This window comes from Struthio camelus, chromosome 9, assembly GCF_040807025.1.
Source record: "Struthio camelus isolate bStrCam1 chromosome 9, bStrCam1.hap1, whole genome shotgun sequence".
Lineage (NCBI taxonomy): Eukaryota > Metazoa > Chordata > Aves > Struthioniformes > Struthionidae > Struthio > Struthio camelus.
In genome coordinates, this window is record NC_090950.1 from 21,202,769 (window position 1) to 21,223,147 (window position 20,379).

The window sequence follows — 20,379 nt, forward strand, 5'->3', positions numbered from 1 at the left end:
ATCACCCATCCCAACCTGGACAGGAGAAAACCTGAGCCCGCAGTTGCCAACAAAAGATTCATGTAGAAATTTATCTTTATTCAGTGCCAGACAGAGTCCCCTGGGCTTGAAGGCTATTTCACAGATGGTCTTTGGTTTTTGGCCCTCAAGTTTCAGACCCTTTTAGCTTGTGCTGTGATGCCCTTTTCCCCTCTGTGTTACTTGCTCCCAGAAGCTTCCCAGGGCTGTACGAGGAGGAGGTGGATGGGGAGGGTGAGCCAGCACCTCTGGCCTTGCTGTGCTCCTTGGCATCATCCTTTGCTCCTTCCTGCTCAGACCTTGATGTTGGTGTCTGAAGATGCAAAGCTGATGGGCTGGTAGCCTGGTTTGTCATCCTGCTTGCGGTAGTATATCCGGGTCACCACAGCTATGATGAACGTTTGCAGGATTATCAGCTGCATGTTCATCTCTTAAGTGAGAAAAGAAGGGTTATTTGAAGCTGCCTTCATCAACCATGCCTGTTCTCTGCTCCCTGCCGTGTGGTGGAGGGGGCATGGCAGGGACCAAGTGACTCCAGTCCCTCGTGTCGCTACTCACGCTGTGACCTGGCCTTGGAGGAGAGGGGTGGCCAGCAGGCAATGCTGCCACTGTTGGCCAGGATGCTGAAGATGGAGGGCTGCAGCGCTGTCAGGATGAGGAGAACCTGCAAGCACAAAGACCCGAGGTGATGGGTGGCGCAGATGAATTGCTGCTGTTCACCTTTCCCTGCAGCCAGCCCCCACGCTCCTGCAGCCAGGCATGGATCTCACCTGCAGGCAGCTCCCGTTCCACCTCCCGTTCTCCCCACATATCTCCTGATTTGCTTCCAGCAAGTTCATGCTGCAAAAAGCTCTTCCTAGTCAAGATGATAAGCAGGGCAAAGGGTTACCTGGAAGCAAGCAAATTTGGCCCCAATGTTCTGCTCTTTCAAATGCAACCTGGCCTGCCGGAAGAGGATGCCCAGGGCCCACAGGCCAAAGATGGTGGAGACCCCCAGGAGCGTGTTGATCCAGAGCGCCACGCTCTTCTCTGAGATCTGAGGGAGGCAGAAAACCCATCTGGGACTGACAAACCTTGAATGATGCTGGCCGTGGTTGCAAGGCATGGCCCAGCAGAGGTCCAGCCATGCAGGTTGTATGCTCTCTGTCTCAGAGGTGGCCCTGCCTGTCCCCACACCCTGGCACTCACGTCAGCAGGGTTGTAGTTCCCGTCGGCAGCCAGGACCAGCCCCACAAAGACAGCAACCGCCTTGAAGATGGTGTACTGGAAAGTCCCCAGCAGCAGCAGTTGGAGCTTTCTCCTGGCACAGCAAGAGAGGCCTGTGACTTCCCAAGGTGCCCAAGCCCCTGCCTGGGGCCTTCTCTTCCTCACTGGCAGGAGGAGGGCCAAAGACAAGGGTATAAAAGCACTGGGCTGGCATGGCCTTGCCAGTGTCCCAAGACAGGCTTTTTTCTCTAGCTGGTCCCAGAGAGCCCCTGAGCTGCACCAGTGCCCTCAACCCCGTGCCTGGAGCTGCCCCAACCCTTGGCCTATCTGGTGCCCTGCCTCACCTGCTCATGGTGATTTGGGGCAGGCAGGGACAGCAGCAGCAGCAGGGGCCGGTGCTGATCACCATGGGCACATCCTTCAGGATGCTCAGCACTGCCTCCTTGCCCCCAAAGCCCTCCACCATGATCAGCATCAGGAGGTAGAAGCAGACGGCAAAGTACCTGGGAGGAAGGGCAGCAAGCACGGTCAGGCACCATCAGCGCCTCGCTCACCCGTGCCCTCCGGGGAGGCAGTACTCACGCCGTGGTCGCCATCTCCACCACCATCATGGAGCGAGGGATCCAGAGCCCAAAGCAGCTGACCACAGACACGACCTGGGGGAGACGTAGGCTTTGCACAACGGTGCTCCTGCCTCCTGAAAGCTCGGACCCCTCGAGCAGCCTCGGCCCCATGGCGCCTGCCTGCCCGCCTGCTGCAGAGTGATGCTCGCTGCCACCCGTGGCTGGAACTCACCGTAGGGGCTGAGCTGCTCCAAAGGAGAGTCTTCATCTTGATGGGGCAGCGGATCTTGCGAGTGAGGTAGAAGGCCTCTTCCACGAAGATGGCGACCGACAGCAGTGTCAGGAAGGTGGCCAGGCCCATGATGGAGAGTTCGACTACATCCAGCTCTGCCGGGGAGGGGTGAGAAACCAAGAGCCATCCCATCCCCCCGGGGGCCACCACAGCAGGGAGCTGCCAAGCGAACCACTGTTCCGCACCCACCTCAGGGCCCCTTTTTGGCACAGCTAGTGGCTGGGCTTGGGAAGCCACTAGCTGTGTCCTCCTCATGTCCTCCCCACCGGAGCCAGGTGCTTTGGCCCTGCTGCTGCTCCCATGTCACCCACCTCAGGGCTGGCCCTCAGCTCTCTGGGACCCGCTGACCCTGTGGGCAGGGATGTTGGACGTGGGCCAGGCAGTGCCATAGGGCTGACCCCAGCCCAGCACCCCTCTGCTTTCCCCCCTTCCTCGGGGCTGCTCCCTGCCTGCCCTGCTGCAACCACCCTCTGCCCAGCTCCGCACCGGGGGCGAGGGGAGGCTCCCCAGCTCCTGGCAGCGGCCAGGCCCCTCCGTCCTGCCCATCCCTCCCACCTACGTTGCAGGAGCTGCTCGGAGGTGGGCGGCAGGGAGAAGCACGCTGCCGGGATGCTGAAATTCCTTATCAGCATCTCCACGAGCGGCCGGGGGAACCTGCGGAGAAAGGGAGCGCTGAGCCAGGCTGTGGGTACCACGGGGGCCACCCAGCCCCGCAGGGTCCCTCCTCGGCCCCTGTGCACCCTCCCACCCCCACCCTTTAATAGAGAGGATAACCCAAAAACCTCGCCCCAGAAGCTGGATGTGTCCGGCCGCAAAGCGACGCAGCGGTGGGGGATCCCCGCCACCCACCTGGGGTCCGGCGCCAGCTCGAAGGGAGGGTCCATCCTGCCCTGCTGCTCCCCGGCTTTGCTCCGCCGGCTCCGGGGCTGCTCGGCACCGCCTGCCTCGGCTCCCCTCGCCGCTCCGCGGGGTCAGAGTCCCAAAGGGCAGGGAGCGCAGCGAGGCCGCCGGGCCTCGTTCAAGTTTAACCAGCCGCCGGCGCTCCCCTCCCTCTGCCGCCGGGCCTGGGCGCTCATTGGAGGGCCCCCGCGCCGTCCCAGCCCACGAGGAGCTCTGCTGGTCCCGGCCGCCCGGTTATCGACCCGGGGGGCCGGGGAGGGGAGCGGGTTGTCACGCCTGGGGCTGGCGAGGTCCGCTCCGTCCTTCCCAGGAGCAAAGCAGCCGCTGCGGTGCCCACCCTGCTCACGCAGCTCGCCGGGCCCGGCACAGAGGCAGAAGTGCCTGTGACAGCATGTGATGAGTTTGCAAGTGCTCGGCTCCCAGGAGCCCAGGGCTAGGCCCTGCTGAGGGTAGCTCCGGTAACACTAGAGGGCAGGACTGGCCTGGAACGCAACACCATGGGCTCAGCACCCAAGGCTCAGCACCCGCCTCGCAGCTGGGCTTCTCAGCCTACAGGCCCTGGCTGTGACAGGTGATGCCCAGCCCTGAGAAGGCAGGAGGGGGCACTCCGAGCAGGGGGCGATGGACTTGGGAATAGGGGTACCCGTGGCCAAAATGGCCACCCCCCCATCTTTCTAGGTCCGGGGAGTGCCCAAGGCTCCTGGTGCCTTCCCAGCACCTCAAGAGAAAGGAGCTCTGGTTTGCACTGGGTCCCGAAGGCCTTTGAGTTCCCAGCCCTCTGCCCCCAGGGGTCCTGCCGAGGGCAATGTGGCACCCACACCCCAAAGGGGTCCCCAGCACCCTACCACGGGAATGGCATTGCACCCTGTGCCCCTGCCCCTACACACTGTACTCTACACCTCTCCTTATATGTTGCACCTTGCACCCCAAACACCTGTGCCCACGCAGCATGTGTACACCCGTCCTTACCCACAGCTGCATGCCCAGCTCTGCGCCCCCTACGCCTGTCCCTGCATGCTGCGCCCCACACAGCCATCCCTATGCACGGTACCCTGCGCCCGGGGGGCGTATCCTTGGCCCGCGCCGGGTGGCGGGGCCCTGCCCTGACACGCATGCCCACATGCTGCACAGCCGGGGTGGCGCACACACGCTGCGTCGCACACAGCTGCTGTGCATGAGCCTATTCCCCTTGCTGCTCACCTTGCTGCATGCAGCCCCGGTGCCCAGTGCCACGCATGGGTGCCCGCTGCACACAGCAGCCCCCTTGCCCAGCCCGCCTGTGGCTCTTTCCTCCCTGACCTGCTGCTCTGGCGTCCTGGGGACTGTCCCTATTGCTTTCTGCCTGAACCTGCGGGAGTCCTGGGTCCACCACGTCACCTGAGCACAGTGTGCCCTGGGCCACCATGTGCCCCAGCGGGGCACGAGGCCGGAGCAGAGAGCACCCTGCCAGCCCCAACGAGGGCTGCAGGACACGGCAGGGTCCCTGAGCCCTGAGCCAGGAGGGCAGCCCAACATACTGATGCTCTTCATGAGTCAAGACACTCCCTACGTGTGCACACGCATGCACAGGAGGGTCCATCCCTGCCATCACCTCGCTGCTCCCAGGGGGATTTCCTCCAGTGGCCCCGCAAAGTCTCAAGAAAGAGCTTCAGGCTTTACCAGCAGGGGTTTCCCTGCAACACGGAGAAGTGCTCCCATGGGTGCTGCCCCTCCCTGAGCTTGCTGCTGGCAGGATCAACAGTCTCCAGCCAAACCAGACCTGCCCAGAGAGACCTGCCCAGGCGTCCACACGCACCACACTGTCTCTCCAAGCCTGTCATCACTGTTCCGATCTGCAGACAGCCAGACCCCATTTGCCACACTGTGGGGTCAAGCACACTGGGGCGAGAGGGTGCTGCGGGTGCTGGACTGCACTGGTGGGGGTGGGGGTCTGACAGTGCTATGGGGCTGGATGGGGATGAGGGGAACATGGGTCAGGTTTAAACCAGCTGGGAAGCCAACATTTGCCAGCACTTCAAAATTAGCTAGAACATCGCTAGTGTGGTCCATCAGCTCTATGACAGGCAGGGGCTCAGCCAACATGTCCCTGCTTCCCTCTCCCTCTTGTGACCTTCAGCTCAAAGGCCAAAAATATATTCGTGAAGGAACCCCCTGGTGCTCCAGGATGCTCCCAGCCAGGCTGTGTCCACACTCCCAGCTCTTTCAGGCTGGGCCAGCTGTCCGGGATACTCACTTCTAGGGCAATAAGGCTTTTATTTAGGACAACTTCCTGCTCCGGAGAGCTAATCGCACCCCGCTGTGCATGGCTGCAAGATGAACTGTGATGCCCTGAGCTCCCCCTCCATCCTCCATGGGCCAAACCTCTCCGCCAGGTGTGAATTTGTCCATCCTTCAGCAGTATCCCATGCACTGACCACTGAGCTGTGCTTTTCCTCCTGCTTGCGGCAGTCAGGAGAGCCATGTGGGCACCATGGCAGGGGGAGCAGCAGCTCCCCAAAGACACCACTTTGCATCCCAGAAACCACATACCTTGTCTCAGCCAGGGACTGGCAGTCACAAGGGTGCACCAACAGTGCAAACAACCGAAAACAGAGAGGCAAACAGCACTAGGGCTCCTGATAGCAACAGAGAGGGGATAAAGCACTGAGAAAAGCCCCATAAACATCGAGGAGGAGGAGAGTGATGTGGAGATTCCCACCTCCACGAGGGACAGCTCCATCCTGCCCCGTCAGGTCCGGGGCTGGCGCAGGGACACGAGCATGGGGCTGGACGGGACCGGGCCAGAGGAGGCAGAGCCAGTCTCAGGAGCAGTGGGCTGGGCTGATTCATGCAGCAACTTGAGGCTGTGGCCGTTGTCAGAGGGGCGGCAGAAGGGGTTGCAGAGACCAGCCAAAGACCATGCTCCAGAAGAGGAACCTGCAGACAAGCCATGGCCAAGCAGGCGCTACTGTTGGCAGTCTAAGGGGCCATGCAGAGCAGGGAGACCAGCTGAGCTGCTGGGGCTGCGGAAACACATCAAACCAGATTGGCTTCATTTTTTTTCCTAAGGCCCAACCCTGAGGATGGAGGGGAACTGGCCACGTGCTGGGTGCCTGCCGTGCCCCGTGTGCTAGCCACATGACGGACAACGAAGCAGGCTCTTCCTCGTGCTCGGGCCCTGACCTCAGGCTCCTGGAGGATGCTTGGCTTCCTGCTTCCATGGGGAAACCGCAAGCGTCCGGCAAAGCAATGCCACACGCGGCCTGGGCAGCACTGACAGGCAGGGATTTCAGGGGAGAGGCACCAGGACCAGGTCCGCAGGCAGCAGGGAGAGCCGGAGGGGAGGTGTCCCCACTCTGACTCTGCAAATCTCTCGGCAGCACCCCACAGAGCCGCTGGAAGCGGGAGGGTGGATGCAACGCAAAAGAAACAAATAAAACCTGGAGGCCACTCGACTTGTGAAAGGGACAGGAAGGCCTTTCCCAGGGCGCTGGCCCCGCTTGGCCCCCCCCCGGCGCCCCACAAGCATCGCCCCGGCTTCCCAAGAGGAAACCACCGGCGAGTCTGGCAGGAAAGCAGAGAGGGCCTGGGGGCCGGATCTCGTTCATGGTCACCCCGAGGCTTGTCTGCGGCGAGGATGGGGAAGCGCAGACGTGCTAGCCCCACAGCAGGGCTGGAGCTGCCCTCGCGAGGCTGGAAACACCTGCTGCGACCTGCCGTTGGGCTTCTTGGTGCAATTGAACACAGGACCGTCTGGGCGATGCAATGGCCCCAGCTGGATCCCGTGCAAATACGGCATGGCTCTGCCCCCGCCAGGCTGCCCAGGGGCAGGGACGGTTGTGAGGGGTCCCCAACCCCTATACCATCATTGTACAACGATGGCAATGCCCCTGGCACCAGGGCGGGATGGGGCCGGCTGTCCCGCGGCACCCAGGCAGGAGCCGTGCCGCTGATAGGGAGCCCTGCCCACGGCTGGCCCGGCGATAAGGCCGGCCACCCGCGCACGGCCCGCCTGTTCCCCGCCGATTGCCCCCGCGAGGGTGGGAGCTGCCCTACGGGGAGATATGGCCGAGGGGAGCACGGAGCAGAGGAGGGTGACGTGCCCACCTCGGACGCTGTGACACACCGGTCCCCTGCGGGTCTCCTTGCGTGGGCGGGAGGTGCCTTGGCTCCCCCGGGAGTAAATCTATGGTGTCATTAGGTGAGGACCTCCTTGTAGACCAACTGCCCCCACCTCAGATCCCCCCCCCTTTCCAGTGGGGAGCAGTCCCTCTGCAACTAGGAAAGGCAGCCCAACGCCCCGCAGATCCACAGGCTTCCTGCCCCACCACAGGCTCCCCAGGAGGCAGGGCACAAGGTCCCCACCATGCCTCAGTTTTCCCTTCTGTAATATGGATCAAGAGCCTGTGGCATGAGGGCAGAGATGGCGCCTTCTCTCAGTGCTTCGGTGCCAAGGGCGAGAGCGTGCCAAGCGTTATTTATAAACCGAGCTGGCATTTCAGACGGGCATACACTGCCCTTGGAGCTAGCAGGCTGCATGCAGGCTACATCTCAAGGTCACGGCGACAAACACAGACCTCAAAGGGGCTCGGCGGGGCTGGCAGCTGGGCTGGACTCCTGCCGGCCTGAGCCTCCGCTTTTGGGGAGGGGAAATCACCCGTTGCCCCAGCACGAGGTGGTAAAGATCATCAGGAGCGACGTTTCTGCGAGATTGGGGGGCGGACAGCACGCTGAGGCAGAGCATCGCCAGCCGGCGCTTCCGGAGGGAGCACTGAGTCACCCGTCCCCCCCGATAGGTGCTGGGGCTCCGAGAACCGGCAGGGGATTTCTGCTTATCAGCTCAGCACTTCACGGAAAAAAAAAAAAAAAGCCCTCGGATGTTTCATCTTCTCCTCCCCTGGCCTTCTCAGGAGGCAGAAGCGGCGCAGAGGATGCGAGGGCAAAATCCCCTGCTGCACCCCGCTCCCTGTCAGCCCCAGCCCTCAGAAATGGTGCCCTGCTGCAGCTGCGGGGCCGGCTGCCGCGCACAGCCCTGCCTGGCACGGCGGGCACCCTTTCCCCCTTGGTTCCCTGGCAGGTTTGGGTGCCGCTATGAATGCCACCACCAGTGCCATGTTCCTGTGCTGGAGCTCTTCAGTGGCCTATCCCCACAGTTTAAGTCAGCTGAAATGAATAAAACGCAGGGGGTTTCAAATGCCTCTTCTCTAAACTGTTTAGACAGTTTTTTGACCATATATATATTCATGGAAAGGCCAAATACACATAGAGAGAGAGAGAGAGAGAGAGAGAGTGTCATATAGTCATATATGAGTCAGAGAGTCATATATAGATATATGGTCACATATACGTGACTTTATATAATGTATATGATCATATGTGCGTGCGTGCGTGTGCGTGTGCGTGTGTGTGCATGTGTGTGTATCTCTACATATATATATAAAATATATATATATTACAATGAGCTAGGATGGGTGTGCCCTTGAGATAGCGACAGTTTGTCCTCACAGGCTGCTTATCATCCGAACCTTAGCCTCAATCACGTTTTCCAAACCACTGCTCCCAAGGGCTTGGCTACAACATGGGACCAGCCGTGCTACTTCTGCCCAAGGCCCCTCTAGTGCAGCATCCCATCCCCAGAGGTGGCTCTGCGAGGACACCCAGGAAGCACCATACTCAGAGCTATCCTTCACAACACCCAGCTTCCAATCATTTTCTCCTTTGAGGAACTCCTAGTGGGATGGGCTCCATCTGTCCTGCACCGTCCAGTAGCTCCCTCCTCCCCAGGTGCCCCAGGCGCATGGCATGTCCCACAGGCACCCAGAGCTGCACCGAGGGACGAAAGGAGGATGACGGCAAGACCTTTCCCTGGTGCGGGAGGAAGGGGAACCCACTGGCAGGGACAGTGACCGGGAAGAAGCATGGCAGAAGCTGGATAAAACTATCCTTCCAGCCGGATCAAGGCTATCAGAGCAGCTTTGACTGATCCAGATTTCTCTTCCCTTTTGAACAGAGCCTTGCAGATGAGGCACCCGATAACATCCTCGTCTCCATCTTCTGGTGAGCAGTTTTGAACTCCTTTCTGTTTGCTTTTGCTGCCAGAAAACCAATGTCCAAAGGTGTCCTGCTCAGCCTGAAAGGAAGCGGCAAAACCACAGGGCTCAGCATCGTGGAGGCATTGTGTCCTTCAAAGGCGAAAAAGAAACGGCCGTGCTGCTTTCCAGCCCTGTCAGGGATCCTGAGGAAATGCTGCAGTCAATACATTTGGGGGCTGCTTCCTCCTCACACTAAGAGCCTGTTTAAACACCTACTAATGTAAAGAAGCTTTTTGCTGCCGTAAGGCAATGTCTGTATTTCCAGCGGGCATCCTGGTCAAACACTGTGGACTTCTTAGAGTCACAGCCAGTCTCCGAATGAGAAGGTACCTTGTTTGAAAAACAGAGGGTCTTTTTTCTTCCATGGCCACCTAAAATATTGCACATCACTGCTGATGTTTTCATTTTGAGAAGGACGAGGTAAAAACACACTCCGCGTGGTGTAGGGGTGTTTCCTTTGGTTGAGTTTTATTTTCTTAATCGTCTGTCTCATGCAAGGAGCTCGCAGGTGAAAATGCTGAGGCTTTTAAAAAGACGTGCCTCAGACCACGACAAGTATTTTCCCAGGGAGCCAGCACACACACAAAGTGTTTATGGAAGAGGAGTACTGCTCTCCCTCCTGCTCTGGAAGGAGCGAGTCCATCGCAGACCTTTCCTGCCCCAGCCCCCCGCAGACCCCAGGGCTCAGCCCCCGCGAGCCGGTCCTGTCTGAGCTGGAGCGATACTCACCGGCCAGCCTCATCTACCAGAGGTGAGACCCGTGTCAGTCGTGGGTTAGCAATGCCGTTGCAGGGAGCAGGAGGGTGTTGCAGGACTTGCCTCAAAGCCCTTACTCCTGGATGAACGCCCTTGATGGGTCTTCCTCATCCGGCAGTGGTCAGTAGGCGGTAAGGCCAGGCATAACACTGTCTCCTCTCAGAGCCATGCCCTTGCAGGGCTGTGGTTGCCCTCCGATAGCACTGACTGTGCGAGGATTTCATAAGTGATTCCTTCCATTGCAGGTGGGAGGCAGAAAACGTCCTGAGTGCTATTCAGGGGGAACCAAGAAAAACATCTCCTTTCCCCTCCGGTCTCCTTCCATAAGTGCCTGATCTGCGCCAGAGCACTGGGCAAGCGCTCCTGCCACGCTGCCCTCTAGCTTCCGCTTTGGCCAGCTTGACAGAAAATTCTTGGTTCCCTTGTAAATCCCGGCTTTGTGTCTCAGAGCATGCGATGGAGGGTGAGGAACCCGCGAGGTTCCTGCGAGGAGGCAAAAAGGATAGGGAGGGTGCGAGTGTCTGGAGATGCGTGGCTACCCATGCAGGTGCATGTGGTTGCATGTGTGGGTCTGTGTGCATAGACGTGTACATACGTGTGCATGTGTCCATACATGCATATGCAGATGGGTGTGTACACATCTTCCATCTGGCTGACCTCCATGCTTGCTAGCACACCTGCGTACAGGATACAGGGAGCCGAGGCAGCGAGGGGTGGGTGCCCCAGTTCCCAGGGTAGGCAGCCCTCGCTCCCCACCAAGCCTCTCTCCTGGGTCCTGCTTTTTCCCCCACGTCCCCGCTATGTGATAAAGCGAAGGGACAAAGGGTTTCTTCCTCTGCCGTTTGGGAGGCCCCGATGGCAGGGAGAAGGAGGTGAGGGAAGGCTGGGGCTCAGTGGTACCCAGCCCATGGGTGGGAACTCTGTTTCCTCCTTGAGAGGTGTGCTCCCTCTCAAGGAGGAAATCCCTTGAGAGAGAGTCTTCCCCCCAAGGCCAGGGGGGAGAGTGCTCGTGGGGGCAACTGTTCGCCAAGCGAGTGTCAGCATGTCCTCACAGCTAGGGCCCCAGCAGAGCAGCTGCACTGTGGCCTCCGCATTTCTCGCTGCACACAAGCGGCATCTCATGGCAGTGTGGTCACCTAGGCCAGGTCAAACTTGGCTGTATTTGAGGGAAGCTTCCCCCTCCCAGGTCCCTTTCCCTCTCCTTTTTCTGCCAGTGTGTTACCCGCTAGCACAAGCCCATGGCATGAATTTTCACAGTGCCCAGCTTTATCCCCAGTCCATTTTGAAGCTGTGCAAATAAGCTCTACTCTAGGGCTTTGCCCTGTAGTGTTGAAGAAGAGGCTCCCAAGGATGCAGAATAGCCGCAGAGAGGGAGCAGATGAAATCCTTTCCACGTCTAGGGTCACCGCCACTTTCTTTCCCCCAGGAGTTCATGCACAGAAATGTACCTCATGAGCATCTTCAAACTCTCCCTGGGCAAATCCTTCAGGCAGAGAAAGGGCATGCCTAGGAAAATCTGGGGATGGAGAAAAGCTGTCTCTGCCTGCTCCAAACACCGGCACAGAGCGAGCTGCCTGCCTGCGTGCCGGGTCTCCACCACTGCAAGAGTGGTACAGGCAGGCCAGGCAGAGCCGCAACCGCAGCTGGCCTCGGCCAGGGGGAGGCCACGGCTTTGAGCACTGCCTCGTACCCAGGGCACATCATAGCGACCTGCTGACAGCCCTGTAATCCCCCTCCCTCCCACCGGCCACGGTAAATCCAGCTGTCGCGTGGTGCAAGTGCTCAGCACATGACCCACAGCCATCATTCCTCTTGCTCCTGCAGTGAGGGCCCTCGCCTGGGCTGGGGGGCTCACAGCAAGGGCCAGGACCCCTCTCCTCAGCAGGGAAATAGTGCAATGGTTGACAGCAAAACAGGCTGTAAAGTGTCAGCACACCTCCCTCCGCTCTCTTTGCATCACAGGGTAATATATAACCCCGGAGCCCTCTGAATAAACGTCTGGAAGAAGCTGTTAAAAGCACCTGGGACATGCACAGGCAAAGAAAGGCACTTTGTCAAGACGGGGTAATTACACACACAGCTGGCTGGAGGCGAAGCGGAGAAAAGAGTCGGAGGAAGGTGCCTGTGCTGACACAGCAGGCTCAGCAGCACCCGGGGCAATTCTTGCTGACAGATTGAACCAAGTTGTGCAAAGGGAAAGATTGGAAATGGTCCCTGCTGACTATTTCCTTATGGGCCAAGGATGGCTACAAGTAAGAAAATCAAAACAAATATCAGACTGCTCATCACTGAGGAAACAGGGAAGGGAGCAGAAGAGTTTGTTTCCATTGGCCTGAGCAAAGAGAGTTTTTTTAGCTGCAAGGGTCAGAAAGATTTCAACTTTTGAGCTGCACCAAGACAAAAATACAAACTGACATTCTTTTTTCTCCTAGGGAAAAAAGTTTTTCCCACCAAGCAGGGTCCTGGATCTGCTGTGAGTGCATCTCGAAGGAAGCCTGCCAGGGAAATGGGAGACAGGCAAGGTTGTGCTGCTATGCAGCCCACGATGGCCATTTGGTTTGGCACCCTGTGCCTTGGCAGCCAGCACGCAAGGACAGTGCCTGCCCAGGGCAGGAGGCTGTTGCAGGGCAGAACAGCACAGACTGGAAGCTCAGCAATTTATTTGGCTGGAGACTGGGGCTGCTTCTCTCATTTCCAAGAGCTGGGAAAGTCATACACTACCCCATCTCCAGTCTCAGGGGAGATTTGGCCTTGAGATGCTGGCCTGCTGCACATACCCAGGGAAAACGACACCCTGCGGGGACTCACATTGAAATCATTTGCACCTGCTGCCTCCCCTTCACAGCGTCTCCCTTCCTCCCGTTCTGCATCTGGGACCTACAAGCTGGCTGCAAAGTGCAGCCCTCAGCTTTCAGTTCAGGCCAGCTGGGCAGGCTGGGGGGCCCTGCAATACCCCAGGCGAAAGGCATGAGCCCCTCAGGGCCATGCCAGGCTCGTTCATGCCATTAGTGGCCCAAGCCAAATGTGGCTCCACCGCTGCCTCTTCCAGGCACCCAGAGCCCCTGCACCCAATGCCCCCCTGCACCTGGAGAACGGCTAGATCCAGCTCCAGCTGCCCAAAGCCAGACCAAGCCCATATGGTCCTCACAGCATCTTAACACCTAATTTGTAAATAAACCCATAGGCCACGTGGCCTCTCCTGGGCCCTGACACAAAGCAGCCACGCAGCAGGCCAAGGGCAGGTTTCACAGTGGCTGCTGGTGCAGATAAGGGCCAATTAAAGGGTAGGCAAAAAGCTCTCCCTTTCCTCCCTGCTTGCTCAGCCTGTCTATGCTAATCCCACCACAATTACAGCCCTCTCTTTGCTCTGAGAGATTAATCCTCCCCAAAACAAGGCATTTCCAGCAGGCTGAAAAGACAAAGAACACTCTCTGATTGAAAAAAAAAAAAAAGACTCAGGCACCTGCCTGGGAGCATTTAATTACCCCAACAATGCCTTGAAAAGCAGAAAAGCCACCAAGACCAAGCCAGCTCCGCAATCAAAAAGCCACAGCAGCGGGCATTGGCTTTGCACCGACCCAGCTCAACTGGCGCTACCCAGACATCTGGGGCCTATCAGTGCCTGCAGGTTACAGCGGTTTGCCAAGCGCAGACCCACAGTCTGTCTCTCCTGCGGACACTTTTCCTCCCCAGAGTCTGCAATGCCAGGCAGGGTGCTGGCTTCTCCTCTGTTTTGTTCCTTGGGCTCATCTTTTGATGCACTTAAAAAAAAGTGGACGAGTCTAATCTGAGACAACATGTTCCCTTATCGGGGAGGGCGGTTCCCACCCAGCAGGCCCCAGCTGTCATTAATCCAGCTGCAGAAGTGTGTGCATGTGTTGCAGAGCAAATCAGAGGCAAAACTTTTCCGAGTTTTCCTGCCCCTTCCCAGGCCCTTTTGAGAGCGCAGGAGTGAACAGAGAGGGATTCCTACAGGGCTGATCCTGCCAGAGGGGGTGCAGAGGTACGGCAGGACCCTGTGAGCAGGCTGGGACTTAGGGGAGACAGCAAGGGAGATGGAGCAAGTCCCCATACAGAGACCAGATGCGCTCCTCCACCTCACCATGTAGGAGGGTGGACATGGCATGTAGTGCAGGCAGGAGCTGGGCGCTGTGGCCCGAGCTGGCTGTGGAGGGAGGCTGGAGCCACATACTCTTGGCACCTCCCAAATGTCAGGTTTTTCAAGGTACTGCTTTCATGAGGAACTCTGCAGGCCACATACCGGATCACTGCAGCACAGCATTAACTCTGTTAACACAATAACATACATATATGTTATATGCATGTGTCAATACACACACGGACCTGCTGGTTCTCCTTGAAGCCAGACCCATGACTGCAACGTAGCACCAGCGCTCTTCCGCATGCCAGGTTCCCACCAAACCAAATGTGGGCTGTGAGAGCTCCTTTGCCAGCACGGTCTGCTCACAGCCTCACAGTGCACACATGACCCTCCACTGCATGTGACCCCCACAGGACAAACACCCCTTCAGTGGGGAATCCAACACACCAGCACATGTTCCCTCGTGGGACCCCCCACGCCAGGCCCAAGCCCAGGAAGCAAAGCACACCCCTGCCAGCATATCTCCATGTCCCCAGCGATCATATGTACGAATGCTCAATTTATTTTGTTGCCTCATGGCTCAGAGCTGCAGATCTGACACTCTCCTTTCATCACTCCATCTGCACATCACTCAGAGCTTGGCTCTCCAAGGCCATTGGGTAACAGTCACTTTCTCTCTGGCTATACAGGCTTCCTGATGAAACACCACAAATTGGAGACAGCAGTCCTGGCACTGGGACTTAACCATGAAGTCAGTAAGGGAAAAACCCCAAAAGCTCCCAGCTGTAGCAATCCCAGATTCAAGAAAAGTGCTTGTGAAAGTGCATACAAAGCATCAGCAAAAGTGGCCTGAAAGGTCTGCCTGGAAACGTGAAGAAATAGGAAAGAAGGGGGCTGCATGCCATGCTTGAGATACTGATCAGTAAGGGCCAGAACAAAGTGGGACCGAGGGAACTCCTGAGAAATCCATGATTTGGTCTCAAAGAACCCCAGGGCTGCCTGTCCCAGCTCCCGTGTCCTGTCCTGTCCTCTCTCCACTGCTGTCTTTTCCCTTTCCGTTTCCCACTGCTCAAACCGTCTGCCTTTGGGCCAACATATTGCTGGGGCCAGGCCCATGGGCAGTGATCAAACACTCTGGCTCTCTCAGAGACACAGAGCAAGACGGGCCTTTGATGTGCCCCAGGACGGCTGCTCTGCGTCCCCTTGCTTTTCAAAGGCCCGTCTTTGGCTATTGTGCTCACATCCTGAGCTTGTTTGTACACTTGTCCAAGGCCCCCAGCCCTCCAGCCCCCCTGCAGGAGTGTGGGTCTCACAGAGATAGGAGGCTTGACTCGGAGATAAAAGCAGCCGGGCTCGCCAGGCAGAGTTGTTATCAGAGCAGTGACAAGCCGCACAGTACTGCGGCACAGCCACTGAGATAGTGAGAGCTCTGCTATGCTGACCCCACAAGACAAAAGGATCCAGGTCAACAACAGCTCCTGCTAGATCTCCACCAGCCACGGCTGCCCGCAGCAAAGCTGCCTGGGCATTTCGTCTGTTAATGGAGTGGTATCAGTCCAGCGCACGCCAAGGATTTGTGCTAATGCTGCTGCTCTTCCCCTTGGCTCATCTGCAGCCCCTTCGCTACAGCAAGATGGACAGCAGATCCTCTCCTGGATCTCCATGCCTGCCGGGCTGCCCCCTCATTCCTCAGACCACACAGGAGCAAGCCTGAACCACGATCAAGGAACCAGAGCTCCTGAGCATGGCCACATGCATCTTGATTGCCAGGAGCAAGCAGGACGGTGGTGACCTCTTCCAATGCAGTTGCTCAGTAAGAAACCACATTTACTCTACCAGCTTCATGCACACCGGCTTTTCCTGTGAGGGTCGATTCCAACTACTTCACCCCTCTTGTAGTCAGAGCAACTGAGAAAGCCAACAGCAAAGGCCAAAACCACATGGCCTCCTTCTTGAGGAAGGAGCTACTCGCGGCATTGTGAAATTCTTGGACCTCACATTAATGGCTGGTGATGGGACACAAGCAAATGGGGAATGATCTCCCAGATGCGGGGCTGAGCAGTGCCTCCCATGCCCAACAGGATGGTGGGTTGGAGCATGATTCCCAAGATTGCAAAAAACTGGCTTTACCAGCTCCATTCTGAGACCAATAATAGCTGATTGCACCCCAGTGCAGCCTACATGTTGAGCAAGGAGCATAGCCAATATATTGCTCAAATCTATTTCCAGAAAGGCAGGAACTGGCACTGCTTTTTCTTCAAGTGTCTGTGGCTCAGAGGAACCGGTCCATATGCAGGCCAGAAGACCAAAGTCTTTTGTTTGTCCCCAGGTGAGACACCTGTTGGCTGCTTGGCCCTGCACTCTGGGGTGCCCCACAGCTAGAGGAACTCCTGTTTTGCAGGGCCCGCAGCCCAAAGGTGCCCTTTGACTGCCTAGTCCAACCTCCCACCTCGCAGGCCAACATGTCCCCTGTGATTCTTGGCCTGAGCCCTGCAGCATGCACTTGGCTGAAGCCCCCCTGGCAGCAAAGCTGCAAGGCCCTTGAAGCATGGGGAGGTCACCATACCCAGGGCGGTTCCTCCTAGACTTTAATCTCCCCTCTGCCTGCTTTAAGAGGACTTTGGGAAGAGGGGCCTAATTTTCCATTTAGATTTATTTGGCACCAAGCTGCAGCACTTTGTCTGCAGATTAAAGATCCATGTTAGTCCCAGGACTTCTTGCCATAAAAGTGCTCAGGTTACCTTCCAATATTATTTTTGATAAATGGCTCGCAAAGCACAAGGCATCCTCTCCAATCTGTTTATCTCTGTGGCTTTTGTTTTCTCTCTACTTTTTAACTGCCTTCCTAAAATGTGGGTAGGACAGCTGGTCACATGAGTGTCAGCCACTCTGACATTGAAGTGAAATTGCCCCCACATTTTGGGCTCATGTTTCAACATTAGTCCTGCAGGAGGGACAGCATCGCATGCTGGAGTATTGCCCAAAGGCAACATGGAGTCATCTGAGCCCAAGTCAGGGGAGTCACAAGCACCCCAGAAATTCAGAGAAAACAGTGACAAACATCTAAAATATCAGAGCCAAGCCACAACGAAGAGGAACAACCTGACGGAAGCCAGTCTAAAGTAGGATGCCAAGACGAGCAACGAGCATGGAGGCCCCTACGCAATACCACAAGCAAGAGATGGGCCAGGCAAGGAGTAGAATGGGCAGAAGCAAACAATTCAGGGCAAGCTGCAAATATGCACAGCATGACACAGCAGGGCTCAAACAACAGTCTGCAGCAGCCAGATTCAGAGTTTAAACACTCAAAGTTCCTGCTTTTTTCACGGACTTTGGGAACTGGCAGTGGCTCCTGATTATTATGGACCTAAACTGTGCCATAATCAAATACAGAGGGTCCATGCATCTTACTGGACCACTTTACCTCAGCTGTACTGGATCAGAAGCCAGCAGTCCTCCATCCATGGGTACCATGTTGCATTTGAAGGATGGTCTTTTTAAAGGTATTTCACCATAGCTAGCTCTGGTGCAAAAATATCTGAGTTTCTAAAGCACCAGCTTTCTTCTCTTTTCCTGGCAGGTGTAAAAATGTGGAAATGCACAACACATGGCCAAACATATTCCGAGAGAGAACAGAAAACACCTGCAGTGAGTATTTGTCAAGGGAGTTTAGGGCTGGTACCACGTGGCACATAGCAGCTGCTCTGCTAGAAGGAATAGAGACGAAAGCTGAAGAAGGACATGGAGAGAAAGAAATTGGAGTTTCCCTTTACAAGCTTGCATTTCAGCACCGTTATCTGGGATCTCCTGCGCCTGACTGAGTTCTGCTGTGGGTGTAAACTCCTCCTGTCGGGCCTTGGTAGTCAAATGCTGCTCTGCTCTGCTCTGCTCTACTTTGATTACTTTCTCCAGGGGTCAGAGCCGCTGGAGGCTGAGCAGCAGGCTGCATCCAGACTTTTGTGTTTAAAAGCCACCAGGGTATCCATCCTCCAGGAATGATCTAACCCCTTTCTGAGCCCATTTACGCTAGAGCCTGGGTCTAACCTTCTCCAGAAAACTGAACGCTGGTCCACGCGTACATCTTGTCAGCGCGCCTGGGCCCCGTTTTAGGGGAGACTTATCTCCAGACAGCCACATCAAGTTTCAGATCTAGTTAATCCCCCCCTTTACCAACGCAGGAATGTATTTCTTTTCACGAAACATAATCCTCTTTGCAATCATGGGTTATACCAAACTAAACTTTCTGCTCCCATCCTGCTTTCCCTGGAGAGGATTTGAGGTAATAACCCAGGCGTACCAGCTTATTTCTTTACTGAGCAAGGGAAAAATGAATGGAGCATCACAGAACACGCGCACACCAAAATCTGGAAGCACTACCCGATACCAACACTCCTTTGAGCGGCTCCCTGAATTCAATGACAGACGGGAAGCAGTAACCTCAACTCATGCTAGAGCACTGGCAGACAAGGAAGAGGAGACTGCAGTTGTAGCCAAGGCCTGTTCGTGACCGTGGGCAACTCTGAAGAGATGAAATGTCAGCATGTGTCCAATGAGGATGAGATGTTCTGCAGGGTCCAGGCAGATGCCCAGGAAAGTGCAGGGTCTTTATGAGATTAACCTTCAGCAGAAAGGAAGAAAGGTAAATATCACAGCCCTGGCAGTCCTCGGGGACCAGCGCCAGAAAGAGCACCTCTGCAGAGCCCCTGGGAAGCGGGGCCGCAGCTGGGACCTGGCTGTGCCGTGGTGCAGAGCTCTCCACTCGCCTCTCCAGGGCTTGCTCACTAATCTCCCTTCCTTCCCAGCCAGTGGGATCAGCTAGTTCTCAGCAAGGGCACTGAGCTGAGCATCCTGGTCTCTCTGACCTCAGGCTTCCCCCCACCCCGGGGCTGCTCCTGCTCTCCTGCAACCTGTCCTAGCTCAGCATTTACGGCACTCTAGGACCCCACAGGACCAAGCGCGGTCGGGGGGAGTGGGAACATGCCCCCATCACATACAGGGGAGCCTGCCGGCACCCTAGTGATGCTGGTAGGGTGGCGTGATGCCCCCCCCCCACCACTCACAGTCAGCAGTTCAGGCTGTCCTCGTGACATGTTTTGGCTGAATGATCTGTTTGCGTTTCCAGTTACTTTGCTTGTTGAAGTTCCTCATTGCTCCTGGAGTTATTGCTTTCACCACCCACTGAGGCTTAACCTGGCATCAAACTGACAACTGGAGATAAAACTGCCAACAGCACGTGTGGTTTATGGGTTTCTCAAATTCCCCCCACTATACTGTTTCCCATTTTCACCCTAAAATCACTAAGTTCTCTCTCTCTCTCCTTACGTGTTGCTTCTTCTTATGAATCATTCAGAAAGAAAAATGTTTACCAAATCTTTATTTTGTCAGATGACCGACACATTCTAATTCGTCCAGGTTCCTTAAAAATAAAACAGGGACGCATACAAGTTTGCACCTGCTCCCTTTTGGAGATTGAGCTCTACCCCTTCACCCAAGACAGGTGCCCTAATGCCCTTAGGCCACTTCAGATGCTCCCAGGGTCCGAGTCCCCAAATACAGCCTGTAAATATGCTCTCAACGACCTAATCCCTTCAGTGCCACTCCTGTAAGCATCATGGACAAGATGCAGGCCACCCTCCAGCCGTTTAAGCGCTGATGTAAATAAAAATTGTCATCTAACCCCCAAAAGGGGATTATGAGCGTCTCAATGAGGCCCCTGAGAGGGGCTGCAGGGACATTAGCCCCCCCTCCCAGGTGTAACTTTGGCCCTATAGCCAGCGTGCTGTGGGCCTGGGCGAAGGAGGCTCTAGTCACCGAGCCGCACGCTCCCCTTCTTGCTCTCATCCTTATTTTGGTCCGTACGGGTATTTAACTGCCCCTCATTCAAAAATCTTGTAATTTCTTCTTTATTTTTGCATAAATTACCACTTGACGGATCAGCACAGCCCTGCTGTTTGAGAGCTCCCCTAAAAGCGCCTGTGATGAAAACTCCCCTGAGTGAAAATGCGATTAACTCTGCTGCAAGGCACGTGGGAAGGGGAAGATAATACAGAGCGGCTTTAACCTTGCTCCCGCTGCCCTTGCTGCAATGGGGCCATGCAGTGCTTTCGTTTCAAAGCCCGAGCTCGCAGGGAGCCTCACCTCCCGCCACAAAGCAGAAAGGCGGCAAGAAGCGCTTCCGCCCCTGCCTGCCTCAGCTTGCAGCCTGTGCCCCAGGCCCCCGGCAAGCAGCAGGGAGCCCGAGCGTGCCGCAGCTTGGCCCGGCTGCCGCCTGGGTGCCCCGCTCGGCGCAGCAGGCTCCCGCCTTTCGCAGGAGCGAGCTTTCTCCACAGGGCACCTCGCCAGGGCACAGGCCACCTGCCACCGTCGGGCCAAAGGGCTGCGCACCGAGGTGGGCGGGGGGAAGGCCCGCACCGCACCCGCCGTTACCCTCACAGTCCCGCCTCGCGGATCCGGACTGAGCCCCCCAGAGCC

At 56.8% G+C, this 20,379-nt stretch overlaps 1 protein-coding gene across 1 annotated transcript; it reads right to left on the reverse strand.

Annotated features, from left to right (window-relative positions):
• Window positions 1–57: 57 nt before the first annotated feature.
• On the reverse strand, window positions 58–3,389 carry SLC51A (solute carrier family 51 member A). The gene is made up of 9 exons (XM_068954660.1): window positions 2,929–3,389; window positions 2,639–2,733; window positions 2,020–2,174; window positions 1,807–1,880; window positions 1,569–1,727; window positions 1,207–1,318; window positions 908–1,054; window positions 577–682; window positions 58–448 (listed from the first exon to the last, which is right to left on the reverse strand). Exons 1-9 carry the CDS (start codon window positions 2,961–2,963, stop codon window positions 312–314), a joined length of 1,020 nt encoding a protein of 339 aa, XP_068810761.1. The 5' UTR covers window positions 2,964–3,389; the 3' UTR covers window positions 58–311.
• Window positions 3,390–20,379: the final 16,990 nt, after the last annotated feature.